This window comes from Podarcis bocagei, assembly GCF_964188305.1.
Source record: "Podarcis bocagei genome assembly, chromosome: 2".
In the NCBI taxonomy this organism is placed as follows: Eukaryota; Metazoa; Chordata; class Lepidosauria; order Squamata; family Lacertidae; genus Podarcis; species Podarcis bocagei.
Window position 1 is genome coordinate 2,819,658 of NC_138126.1, and position 13,441 is coordinate 2,833,098.

At 50.5% G+C, this 13,441-nt stretch overlaps 1 protein-coding gene across 1 annotated transcript; it reads right to left on the reverse strand.

Annotated features, from left to right (window-relative positions):
* Positions 1 to 1,262: 1,262 nt before the first annotated feature.
* LOC308581198 (prefoldin subunit 6-like) lies at positions 1,263 to 8,560 on the reverse strand. Its single transcript, XM_081183725.1, has 4 exons — positions 8,414 to 8,560; positions 6,784 to 6,854; positions 6,584 to 6,708; positions 1,263 to 1,419 (listed from the first exon to the last, which is right to left on the reverse strand). Exons 1-4 carry the CDS (start codon positions 8,475 to 8,477, stop codon positions 1,299 to 1,301), a joined length of 381 nt encoding a protein of 126 aa, XP_081039851.1. The 5' UTR covers positions 8,478 to 8,560; the 3' UTR covers positions 1,263 to 1,298.
* Between the last annotated feature and the right edge of the window lie 4,881 nt (positions 8,561 to 13,441).

Sequence of the window (13,441 nt, forward strand, 5' to 3'; positions counted from 1 at the left end):
TAAAAACATTTGTACTCGGCTGCATCAGGGACACTGAAACTTTCTATAAAATATTATTATAAAAACCAGCTTTGTGGTATGGAAAGCTTTGTGCGTGGGGACCCAGACTGAGATGGGAGTACCTCTGAGGACGTGAAGAGTGCACTAAACAAAATGGCAATATTTGGGCCATCTTCACAAAGTGCTCAGAGGTTCTGTTTACAAGCAAGAGTCCTTAGCTGCCTTTTGGACGTGTCCCAAGGATTTCCTCTGCCAGCTTCTAGGTGGCTCTCGCCTCTTCTTGCCTACAGCAGCAAAGTTGGAAACATTCCCAGGCACCTGTCCCTGGCGGGGAGGTGAGCCTGACGTAGGGGGCAACACAGGGCTCTCTGCCAGCCCCAGAGAAGACGGCAGGCAGCTGCAGCCTGGCCCTAGAGACCCGAGGAGGGGCAGGACCTCTCCAAGCCTGGAGATGTGAGATATGATAGCTGTCTTCAGATATCTCGAGGGCTGTCACATGGAAGAGGGAGAAAGGTTGTTTTCTCCTGCTCTGGAGGGGAGGACTCGAACACAGGGCTTCAGGTTACGATAAAAGAGGATTTCTGACAGGAAGAGCTGTTCCACAGTGGGCTCTCCTTCCTTGGAGGTTTTTAAGCAGAGGTTGGGTGGTCATCCACCAGGAATGCTTTAGCTGAGATTCCTGCCTTAGCAGGCGGTTGGAATGGATGACCCCCCGAGGTCCCACTGAACTCTACATTTCCATCCGTTCCCTAGAGAGCGAACCGGATGTCCCTGCTTCCTAAAAAGCTCTGCCAGTGCAGCGTGAATTGCCAGAAACCCCACCCTTCTCGGCTTTTTTGCAGCCCTTGCGGAAGTGGGAGGCTGTCGGCCGAAGGAGGGTCTCATCCGAAGAACGTGCTCTGCTCCCTCCTTGGTAGGGGGCTGGACTAGATGGCCCTGGGGGTCCCCCCTTCCAACTCTACCGTTCCGGGATCCCAGCCCAGCCACCCTTCGAAGCTGCCGCAGCCTGACCCTAGAGAGAGCTCCCCGGGAGGCAGCGATATGGATGCCCTACAGGGGCCAGGCCACAGGGACGGATTTTGTGTGTCGGCTTCGTGTTGGGGGGGTGTCTCCTTTCCAGGGGCCTCCCCCTCCCCATTGCGCATGGCGAGGTCCGAGTGCGAAAGAGGAAGGCATCAGCTGAGAGAGAGAGAGTTGGGAAACTTGGTCCTAGCTTTTATTTATGCCCAGCGAAGCAGGCCTCGCAACCGTGTCCCCATCCCTCCCCCCACAGTCCAGGAACGGCCCCCCAACTCCCCTCAGGCCTTGACGGCCCCCTTGGCCTGGGCCTTCTGGAACTCCTGCTGCAGCCGCGCCAGCGTCTCCCGCTGCTGGTCCGACTTCTTCTCATAATCCTGCATCTGGCCCTCGTAGCGCTTGCTGAAACGACAGGACACAGCGGAGGCGGCGTCAGCGCATGTGGCTTCACAAGCCCCGGGGAGGCTGAGAACGCTGCAAGCCCCGCACTGCAAGGGGGTTCGGCTTGATGACACCCGGAGAGCCCTCCCAACACTACGGGGATCCCCAGCAACATGTGTTCAGAGAAGTGACCCCTCTGACAGCAGAGCTGGAACACGGACCACTGTATAACCAATTAAAAACTAAAAATAAGATAAAAGGACCGCTCGTAGTCAACGTCAGTCTCCTCCTCCTCCCCGAGGCGGCTAGCCAGCTGTCCTTTTATCTTATTTTTAGTTTTTAATTGGTTATACAGTGGTACCTTGGGTTACATACGCTTCAGGTTACATATGCTTCAGGTTACAAACTCCGCTAACCCAGAAATATTACCTCGGGTTAAGAACTTTGCTTCAGGATGAGAACAGAAATCGTGCAGCCGCGCAATGGTGACAGCAGGAGGCCCCATTAGCTAAAGTGGTGCTTCAGGTTAAGAACAGTTTCAGGTTAAGAATGGACTTCCAGAAGGAATTAAGTACGTAACCAGAGGTACCACTGTAATAATAATAATTTATTATTTATACCCCACCCATCTGGCTGCGTTTCCCCAGCCACTCTGGGCGACTTCCAACAAAGATTAAAAATACATTAAAATGTCACACATTAAAAACTTCCCTGAACAGGGTTGCCTTCAGATGTCTTCTAAATGTCAGGTAGTTGTTTATCTCTTCGACATCTGATGGGAGGGCTTTCCACAGGGCGGGTGCCACGACCGAGAAGGCCCTCTGCCCCATAGCTTTGCTTCTCTCAATGAGGGAACCCCCAGAAGGCCCTCGGAGCTGGACCTCAGCGTCCGGGCAGACTGATGGGGGTGGAGACGCTCCTTCAGGTTTACTGGGCCAAGGCCGTTTAGGGCTTTAAAGGTCAGCACCAACACTTGGAATTGTGCTTGGAAATGTACTGGGAGCCAATGTAGGTCTTTCAAGACCGGTGTTATATGGTCTCGACGGCCGCTCCCAGTCACCAGTCTAGCTGCCGCATTCTGGATTGGTTGCAGTTTCCGGGTCACCTTCAAAGGTAGCCCCACATAGAGCACATTGCAGTAGTCCAAGCATGAGATAACCAGAGCATGCACCACTCTGGCCAGACAGTCTGCGGGCAGGTAGGGTCTCAGCCTACATACCAGATGGAGCTGGTAAACAGCTGCCCTGGACACAGATTTGACCTGCGCCTCCATGGACAGCTGTGAGTCCAAAATGACTCCCAGGCTGCGCACCTGGTCCTTCAGGGGCACAGTTACCCCATTCAGGACCAGGGAGTCCTCCACACCTGCCCACCTCCTGTCCCCCCAAAACAGTACTTCTGTCCTGTCAGGATTCAACCTTGATGGACTGATGCCAGCTTGCCTCTCCACTTCATCTTCAGAACAACCCTGTGAGGTCGGTGAGGCCAAGAGGTGGGGACTGACTCCAAGGTCACCCCAGCGAGCTACACGACAGGAGTGGGGATTCGAACCCTGCCCTCCCAGGTCCTAGTCCAAGGCTCTAACTATTATGCCACACTCTGGGTTTGTCCACTCCTGGGTCTGTACAAACCACCCCAATTAGTGGCCACAACTGCTCCCTGTGGAACCCTGGCACGCCCCCCTCCCCCCCGCTTGCAAAGGGAAGTCCACGGCAGCCTGTCTCTGAACCTGAAGGTCCCACAGATGCTATAGAATTGCAAAGGGGTCCCCCAGGGTCATCTAGTCCAGCCCCCCGCAATGCAGGAATCACAGCTGCTTAAGTCCTCATCACGAACAGCAAGTGAGCCATAGCAACCCATGGATTCACATATACTTTATATAGTTTTGTAGCCTTGATTATATTTCATGGCCATTTTATTTGTTATTGCTGTTTTCTTCCGCTTACATAGTCATACCTCAGGTTACAGACGCTTCAGGCTGCGTTTTTTCAGGTTATGGAGGATATATATATCGCACTTTGTGCATGCGCAGAAGCGCCGAATCGCAACCCATGAAAGGCAGATGCACCACTGCGGGTTACGAATACTGCAGGTTGCAAACGTGCATCCTGCACGGATCACGTTTGCAACCTTCGTGTCCACTGTATTCTCACACACACAAATTTTCTGTTTAACAATTTAGAATATTCATTTAAACAACCTTAAAATATCAGTGACTTCCCTACTTCTCTTTCCATGGTTCATTTTGCATAGCACAAATCCCTGCACATTTTACATAAACTAAACAATTCAGTTTTCCATTATTGCACACTGTTGAATTTATCTTAATGCTGCCCATGTTTTCAAGCGCACACAATTTCCCCTATTCTCTTCTGCGGAATCGCAACCCATGCATGCGCAGATGCACCACTGCGGGTTAGGAACACTGCAGGTTGCAAACGTGCATCCTGCACGGATCACGTTTGCAACCTTCGTGTCCACTGTATTCATATACACACACACACACACACACACACACACACACAAATTTTCTGTTTAACAATTTAGAATATTCATTTAAACAACCTTAAAATATTAGTGACTTCCCTACTTCTCTTTCCATGGTTCATTTTGCATAGCACAAATCCCTGCACATTTTACATAAACTAAACAATTCAGTTTTCCATTATTGCACACTGTTGAATTTATCTTAATGCTGCCCATGTTTTCAAGCGCACACAATTTCCCCTATTCTCTTCTGCGCAGGACGTTATTTTGAGCGTCTGCGCATGCGCGAGCGGTGAAACCCGGAAGTAGCAGAACACGTTACTTCCAGGTCGCTGTGGAATGTAACCCGAAAGTGCTCAACCTGAAGCAACTTCAACCCAAGGTATGACTCTGTGGGGTGGGTGTGTGTATATATATATATATATATATATATATATATATATATATATATATTTGCTTTCGTAGATTTTCACGGGTACAGGAATGCAGGTTTTGGTGTCTTCGGGTGTCTTCCCGTGTAAGAGTTGGGGTGTCTAGGCGACGTTTCGACGAGGTCTCACTCGTCATCTTCAGGCTGGTGCTTTCGGCTTCTTGTTACTGGAACAGAGCAGGATCTCAGTGTTTGAGTTCCTATAAATACTGTTGAGGGGGTGTGGTGTATAGCCTCCAACGTTCTGGGCAGAGAGGAAGTTCCCAGGTTAGTGTGCCTTTTCTTCTTTTGTTCATTAATTACTAAAGGCACACTAACCTGGGAACTTCCTCTCTGCCCAGAACGTTGGAGGCTATACACCACACCCCCTCAACAGTATTTATAGGAACTCAAACACTGAGATCCTGCTCTGTTCCAGTAACAAGAAGCCGAAAGCACCAGCCTGAAGATGACGAGTGAGACCTCGTCGAAACGTCGCCTAGACACCCCAACTCTTACACGGGAAGACACCCGAAGACACCAAAACCTGCATATATATATATATATATATATATGCTTTCGTAGATTTTCACGGGTACAGGAATGTAGGTTTTGGTGTCTTCGGGTGTCTTCCCGTGTAAGAGTTGGGGTGTCTAGGCGACGTTTCGACGAGGTCTCACTCGTCATCTTCAGGCTGGTGCTTTCGGCTTCTTGTTACTGGAACAGAGCAGGGTCTCAGTGTTTGAGTTCCTATAAATACTGTTGAGGGGGTGTGGTGCAGAGAGGAAGTTCCCAGGTTATTGTGCCTTTTCTTCTTTTGTTCCTTAATTACTTGGGGGATATCTTGAGTGATATCTTGAGTGATATTCTGAGTACCACTTAGGTGGGTCATTAAGTGTGGATTAGTTGCTATAGCTTTCGTGTCTTGACCTTTTGAGCTTGTGAAGAGATTTTTCTGAGAAGATGGCTGTACTGCACTTAGTTGTGCTCTGGCTTGGCTTCGTGTATAGGGGCGAGCTGTGGTTTTGTGCCCTGTGCCAGCCAGATCTGTGTAGGGATTGCAGGGGGGTGCAGCATCCGGAGGTGCCACTATGGTTTGGCTACCGGATGGAGTCTGTAATTTATCTGTGGAGAGGGTCTGGGTTTGGGTCTGGTGCGGTTGATAGGTGATGGCGTTCTGTGTGCCTCTGGTTCTGGTGTCGGTTTTTGTGGGGAGGGCTAATTTCCAGATGTCTGGCAGGCGGGACGTGTCGTCACGCTTGTTCATGTTGTGAGGGTGTTTCTCTATCTCAATGGCTTCCATGATTATTCTCTTGTGGTGATGTTCCATGTTAAAGAGCAATTTGGAATCTGCAAAATTAATTTCGTGTCCTGTTTCTTTCATGTGTTGGAAAAGAGAGGAGGTTTTTTTCTTCTTTTTTGACGGCATTCTTGTGTTCTGCGATACGTGCATTTATTCGTCTGTTTGTTTGTCCAATGTACGTGGCTTTAACATGGAACATCACCACAAGAGAATAATCATGGAAGCCATTGAGATAGAGAAACACCCTCACAACATGAACAAGCGTGACGACACGTCCCGCCTGCCAGACATCTGGAAATTAGCCCTCCCCACAAAAACCGACACCAGAACCAGAGGCACACAGAACGCCATCACCTATCAACCGCACCAGACCCAAACCCAGACCCTCTCCACAGATAAATTACAGACTCCATCCGGTAGCCAAACCATAGTGGCACCTCCGGATGCTGCACCCCCCTGCAATCCCTACACAGATCTGGCTGGCACAGGGCACAAAACCACAGCTCGCCCCTATACACGAAGCCAAGCCAGAGCACAACTAAGTGCAGTACAGCCATCTTCTCAGAAAAATCTCTTCACAAGCTCAAAAGGTCAAGACACGAAAGCTATAGCAACTAATCCACACTTAATGACCCACCTAAGTGGTACTCAGAATATCACTCAAGATATCACTCAAGATATCCCCCAAGTAATTAAGGAACAAAAGAAGAAAAGGCACAATAACCTGGGAACTTCCTCTCTGCACCACACCCCCTCAACAGTATTTATAGGAACTCAAACACTGAGACCCTGCTCTGTTCCAGTAACAAGAAGCCGAAAGCACCAGCCTGAAGATGACGAGTGAGACCTCGTCGAAACGTCGCCTAGACACCCCAACTCTTACACGGGAAGACACCCGAAGACACCAAAACCTACATATATATATATATATATATATGAAAAACTGCAGTAGCAGAGCCTCCCCGCGGGATGGAGGCGGCACTCACATCTCCCCTGCGATGTAGTCCAGCCGTTTCGCGACTGTGGCTTTGGCCTCGTCTGTGTCCTGCTTCACCAAGACGGGCCCAATCAGCTTGTAGACGGTGTTGGACGAATCCAACAGGTCCAGCTCCTGCAGAGGAAGGAAAGGTCAGCAGGGAGGGAGGCGGCTCAAGCGGCGGCTTCTGCAAAGGTCGGGGGGGCTCACCTCCTTCACCACGTTGTTCTCGGTCAGCTGAGCCTCCAGTTTCTGCCGCGCCGTCATGCACTTGCTGATATCTGGAAGCGGGGAAGAAGAACGGGAAATTGATGGACTATGCAGAAAGGGCAATGCTCACCGAAATAATAAGAATTAAGAAGATCAAGTTCGTAAGAAAGAATGGAAATAATTTACTCTAAACAAAGCAAAATTACTCTAAACAAATAAAGACGCTAGCAGGTTTAATATAAATAACGTGCAGTATACATTTTACACACACACACACTTATGTATGTAGAAGAGATTGTAAATAACAACTTAACTTAATTGGGAAATGCAGGAAATAATATAAAATATAAGGAACCCAAGAAGAGGGGGAAGGGAGTCATAATAAGAGAAATATGGAATATCATTTGTGTTTTAAATTTTTGGTTATTTTTTCCTTTTTTCTGTACTTTGTAAAAGCTTATAAAATTATTATTATTATTATTATTACTATTAGCGGGGACGAGGAAGAGTTCCCCCCAGTAAAACAAACAAAAAAAGGAAATCCACACAGTTAAAAGTGTAGAACACACATGGAAAAATATTAGAACCAACACAACATAGACCGGCAGTCCACAGGAATGAATGAAATCCAACCCAAAAGCATAGTATTGGAAGGGACCCCCAGGGTCATCTAGTCCAACCCCCTGCTATGCAGGAATCTCAACTAAAGCATCCATGAGAGATGGCCGCCCAACTTGTGCTTCAAAACTTCCAAGAACTTAACTTTTAAGTGGGCCCAGCTACTTCTTGGTGGGAGGTCGAGGCGTGACAGGTGTCTAGACAGCACATGTAAGAAATGGGGGGGGGGGGAAGACTCCCACATTTTAAACGCAGGCCCAGAACTGAGAGGTGCTGCTATAACGTTCTGGAGCAGGGAAATGGGATTCTGAGGTGCTCTTCTGACTCACTTCCTGAGCCACGTTCAAGGGCCTTCTGGCGGTTCCCTCATTGCGAGAAGTGAGGTTACAGGGAACCAGGCAGAGGGCCTTCTGGGTAGTGGTGGTCGCCATGGGGAACGCCCTCCCTTCAGATGTGAAGGAAATAAGCAGCTATCTTATTTTTAAAAGATATCTGAAGACAGCCCTGTTTAGGGAAGTTTTTAATATTTAATGCTGTATCGTTTTTAATAAATTATTTAATAAAATAATAAATCAATAATAAAATTATTTAATAAATAATAATAATAACAATAATAATAATTATGTCCTTGCATTAATTTACAAAGCCCTGGGCAACTTGGGTCCAGGGTGCTTCAGGGACCGCCCGAACCCCAATTTCCCACTCAGGTCACCTGCAGGAGCATCGCTGTTCATTCCCCAAGTTGGTGAGGCCCAAGGAGAATCTGAGCCTTTTGAGTTATTGGCCCCGTCCTGCGGGACTCCCTGCCACTGGAGATCAGCCAGCTTTCAAAGACCTGGTGAGAGCTTTTCTGCTGTCTGATTTCAACTTTTAGAACTGTTTCATGTACAGCTATTCTAAGGCGCTCTGATACTTTCTTATGAATAGCTGTGTGCGTGTGTGTGTGTGTGTGTATATATATATATATATATATATATATATATATATGATGAGAAGTGGTGGTGGAATTTACCTTTCTGCAGCTGTTGGTATTTCTCCAGCTCTCCCTGGAGCTTCTTCTGCAGGGCTTCAGCCATCGCCTCCTCCTCTCAGGCGGCTCAGGAGCAGGGGTGCAGGTGGCACTCTCTGCAGAAAAAGCAAGTAACTGCCAGCGCAGCTTTGCTTGCAGAAAAGCCAAGAGCCCCCAGGAAGTTGCAGCTAGGAGAAAACACAGGGCAGATCCAGCTGTCAAAGGGCTCTGCTTACGCCCCGCTCAGGGCTCCAGTTTGGAGCAGCCCCTCGCCACCAGCTCCTGGGCGGGGAGGGGGGTCTCTATCCTCAAAACAAAAGCCCGTGTGGGAGGACTGAACCCCGGGGGGGGGGGTTCTGCATGGTGAAGATGCCCTCTGCCTATGGGTCACCCCAGGGGCTGCCCCAACTCCCAGGGGCATCTTCTGGCCCCCTCCCCATCTGGGTGTGTGGAGACGGGGGAAGGGGGCAGCCACCCCCCAGGGTCCCTCCCCCCCAGCTCCCCTTTCCCCCCACCTCCTCCAATGGATCCCTCAGACACCTCTGGAGCCCCCTCCCCACCCAAGCCCCCTCCCCCATTGAAGCCCCCCAGCACCCATGGCGCCCTCTCCTCGCCCCTTGGTGCCCCCACCCACCTGCCCCCCTCTCTCTCTGCCCCCACCCCAACACCTGCCCCCTCCCCGACTCACGTTCCGCTAAAGCTCCTCCTCCCGACCTCTAACCCGAGGAACGTCCGCCCGCAGCACCTCCGCGTCACCCAGGATCCCTCGCGGTCTCGCTCCTTCCCGCACAGGCGCAGAGCGGCCGCCAGAGCCTTTGGACACGTCACTTCCGCCCCCCGCCAAGATGGCGGCTTAAAAACAGGAAGGGAACGTAGTCCTAGAGCGGCCGCCTGGAAGTCGCGGGGACTACGAACGCTTCCCCGCCGCAAAGGATACCGGGAAATGTAGTTTGTCCCCCAGCGGAGCTCCAGATCCCGGAGACCTTGACAAACTACATTTCCCAGGAGGGGATTTTCTTGTGGGGGGGGAATGGTAGAGTGGAGAAAAGTAAAGTGTTTTTGAATGCGTCGTGTGAATGCGATCCACGTGTCTGGCTGGGCCACGTGTAGTCGGGTTTGCACCCTTTTGTTATTGGTTTTCCCCTTTTTTCTTGCTTTTCTGCTTCTATTATGTATTTTCATGCTGTGAGCCGCCTTCGGATCTTTGAGGACGGGGCAGCGTCCAAATTTAATAATGCTATAATATAATAATTTATTTATTATTTATATAATAAATAAATGGGCTGTAGCCAAGTGTGTGTGTATAAACTTTGGAGACCCACACTGCCTGTCGATAAATAAATAAGCGTATGAGAAATTCTGAATGGACTGAGTACTGTTTTCCTAACATGTCAAATAATTTTTAAACTTCCCTTTTTGGTTATGACTTCCCACCAAAAAACACGATACTGAGTTGGCCCTTGGAGAGTCAGAAGGAGGGAATAATAATAATAATAATAATAATAATAATTTATTATTTATACCCCGCCCATCTGGCTGGGTCTCCCCAGCCACTCTGGGCGGCTTCCATAAAAACCAAAAATACAATAAAATATCACACGTTAAAAACTTCCCTGAACAGGGCTGCCTTAAGATGTCTCCTGAATGTCAGGTAGTTGTTTATCGCTTTGACATCTGGTGGAAGGGCGTTCCACAGGGCGGGCGCCACTACCGAGAAGGCCCTTTGCCTGGTTCCCTGTAGCTTTGCTTCTCGCAATGAGGGAACCGCCAGAAGGCCCTTGGCGCTGCACCTCAGCGTCCGGGCAGAACGATGGGGGTGGAGACGCTTCTTCAGGTCTACTGGACCGAGGCCGTTTAGGGCTTTAAAGGTCAGCACCAACACTTTGAATTGTGCTTGGAAACGTACTGGGAGCCAATGTAGGTCTTTCAAGACCGGTGTTATATGGTCTCTGCGGCCGCTCCCAGTCACCAGTCTAGCTGCCGCATTCTGGATTAGTTGTAGTTTCCGAGTCACCTTCAAAGGTAGCCCCACGTAGAGTGCATTGCAGTAGTCCAAGCGGGAGATAACCAGAGCATGCACCACTCTGGCGAGACAGTCCGCAGGCAGATAGGGTCTCAGCCTACGTACCAGATGGAGCTGGTAAACAGCTGCCCTGGACACAGATTTGACCTGTGCCTCCATGGACAGCTGTGAGTCCAAAATGACTCCCAGGCTGGGCACCTGGTCCTTCAGGGGCACAGTTACCCCATTCAGGACCAGGGAGTCCTCCACACCTGCCCGCCTTCTGTCCCCCAAGAACAGTACTTCTGTCTTGTCAGGATTCAACCTCAATCTGTTAGCCGCCATCCATCCTCCAACCGCCTCCAGACACTCACACAGGACCTTCACCGCCTTCACTGGTTCTGATTTAAAAGAGAGGTAGAGCTGGGTATCATCCGCATACTGATGAACACCCAGCCCAAACCTCCTGATGATCTCTCCCAGCGGCTGCATGTAAATGTTGAAAAGCATGGGGGAGAGGACAGAACCCTGAGGCACCCCACAAGTGAGAGCCCAGGGGTCTGAACACTCATCCCCCTCCACCACTTTCTGAACACGGCCCAGGAGGAAGGAGCGGAACCACTGTATAACAGTGCCCCCAGCTCCCAGCCCCTCAAGACGGTCCAGAAGGATGCTATGGTCGATGGTATCAAACGCCGCTGAGAGATCCAGCAGAACTAGGAAACAGCTCTCACCTTTGTCCCTAGCCCGCCGGAGATCATCAACCAGTGCAACCAAGGCAGTTTCAGTCCCATGATGAGGCCTGAATCCCGACTGGAAGGGATCCAAATGGTCCGCTTCTTCCAGGCGTGCCTGGAGTTGTTCAGCAACCGCTCGCTCAATCACCTTGCCCAGGAATGGAAGATTTGAGACTGGGCGATAGTTGGCCATCGTGGCCGCATCTAAAGATGGTTTTTTAAGAAGCGGTTTAATAACCGCCTCTTTCAGCGGGTCTGGGAAGGCTCCCTCACGGAGGGAAGCATTCACCACCCCACGAAGCCCATCGCCCAGTCCTTCCCGGCTAGCTTTTATAAGCCAGGATGGGCAAGGATCCAGGAGACAGGTGGTTGGTTTCACTCGTCCAAGCAGCCTGTCCACATCCTCGGAGGTAACAGATTGGAATTGATCCCACTCAACTTGACCAGACAGAACTCTAGCACTCTCCCGCCCCGGCCCTGCTCCCACGGTGGAGTCTACTTCTTCCCGAATCTGAGCGATTTTATCTGCAAAAAACTTTGCAAAATCATTGCAGGAGAACATGTGGCCCGTACTGGGCCCCGATGTTGCAGGTGGTTCCGCTAAATTGTGAACCACCTGAAAAAGTCTCCTGCTGCTGTTTTCTGCAGATGCAATAGAGGCGGTGAAGAAATTCTTCTTCGCCGTCGCTATCGCCACTTGGTAGGCTCGACGTTGAGCTCTAACCTGTGTCCGGTCAGATTCGGAATGAGTTATCCGCCACCGGCGCTCTAGCCGTCTCAACGATTGTTTCATTGCCCTCAGATCCGTGGAAAACCACGGGGCTGTCCGGGCTCCATGCAATCGGAGAGGGCGCTTCGGAGCCAAACAGTCAATAGCCCTGGTTAACTCCACATTCCAGCGGGCCACCAGGGAATCAGCTGAAAGGCCATCAACATGGGATAAAGCATCCCCTACCACTCTCTGGAAACCATTTGGATCCATTAAGTGGCGGGGGCGGACCATCCGAATTGGTCTCACCTCCCTGCAGAGGGGAAGGGTCGCGGAGAAGTCCAGTTGCACCAGGAAGTGATCTGACCATGGCACTTCTTTCGTTTCGCTTTTACTTAGTGTCAGATCACCAACATCCATAGAGGTAAACACCAGGTCCAAGGCATGTCCACGGCTATGGGTTGGGCCAGACTTATTCAGGGACAGCCCCATGGAGGCCATGCTTTCCACGAAGTCCCGAGCGGCCCCTTGTAAGGTCGTGTCGGCATGGATGTTAAAATCCCCTAGGACGACCAAGCTAGGTGTCTCCAGGAGAACATCCGCCACGACCTGAAGCAGCTCGGGCAGGGAATCCTTGGTGCAGTGGGGAGGTCGGTACACCAAAAGGAATCCTGTACTGCCCCTATTGCCCAACTTCCAGAACATGCACTCAGAAAACTGGGTCTTCCCAATAGGACGCCTGGTGCAAACTAATGACTTCCTAAAAATCACTGCAACCCCCCCTCCCCGCCCACATGACCTGGGTTGCTGTGCATAAGAGAAACCTGGTGGACAAGCAGCGGCAAGGACAGGCCCATCTGCTTCACCCAACCAAGTCTCTGTTACACAAGCCAGGTCAAATCCTCCATCCATGATCAAGTCATGGATGGCAGTGGTCTTATGAATCATTGACCTGGCATTGCACAGCAGCACCTTCAGGTCATGTGGGTATCCCTTGCTGATTCTAGTATCCATCCGGACAGGACCAGACCCGGAGGCAGGGATAGTCCTCAGACAACGACTAAACCTGCCTCCTCTGTAATGACATGGTCTGGTCTTAGCGTAACTCCTCCTCCTACCCGTGATCACCGAGATCGGTTGTCCCAGTGCATCCCCCCCTGTGGAACATGCCCCAGCCATTTTATGGGCTGGGGCCCACTCCCCGGCAGCCCTGACCCCTCCCCCTAAAAACAAAATAACACCTTAAACAAACAAACAAAACCAATAAAACAATACAAACAAACAAAAAATGTAAAAATTACAAAAACATCAAAAAAAAAAATTCCCCAAGCCCAACCAAACATCAATCCCACCCCCACCCCCCACATACAAAAAATCCAAATAAATTTTTTTAAAAACATTTTAAAAACACTCTGTGCCTCTCCAGCAGTAACAACTGTCCTAGTGAGGCCTGTCAGGCCCCGCCCTGGGCCAGATGGTAAGTGGCAGGGAGGAGCAGGGCCCTCAGGCACTCACTCAGGGAGTCTTCCTGGGCAGCAGGCCGCAAGCAGCACGCAGTCCTTGTGAGGCCCCAGGCCCTGCCC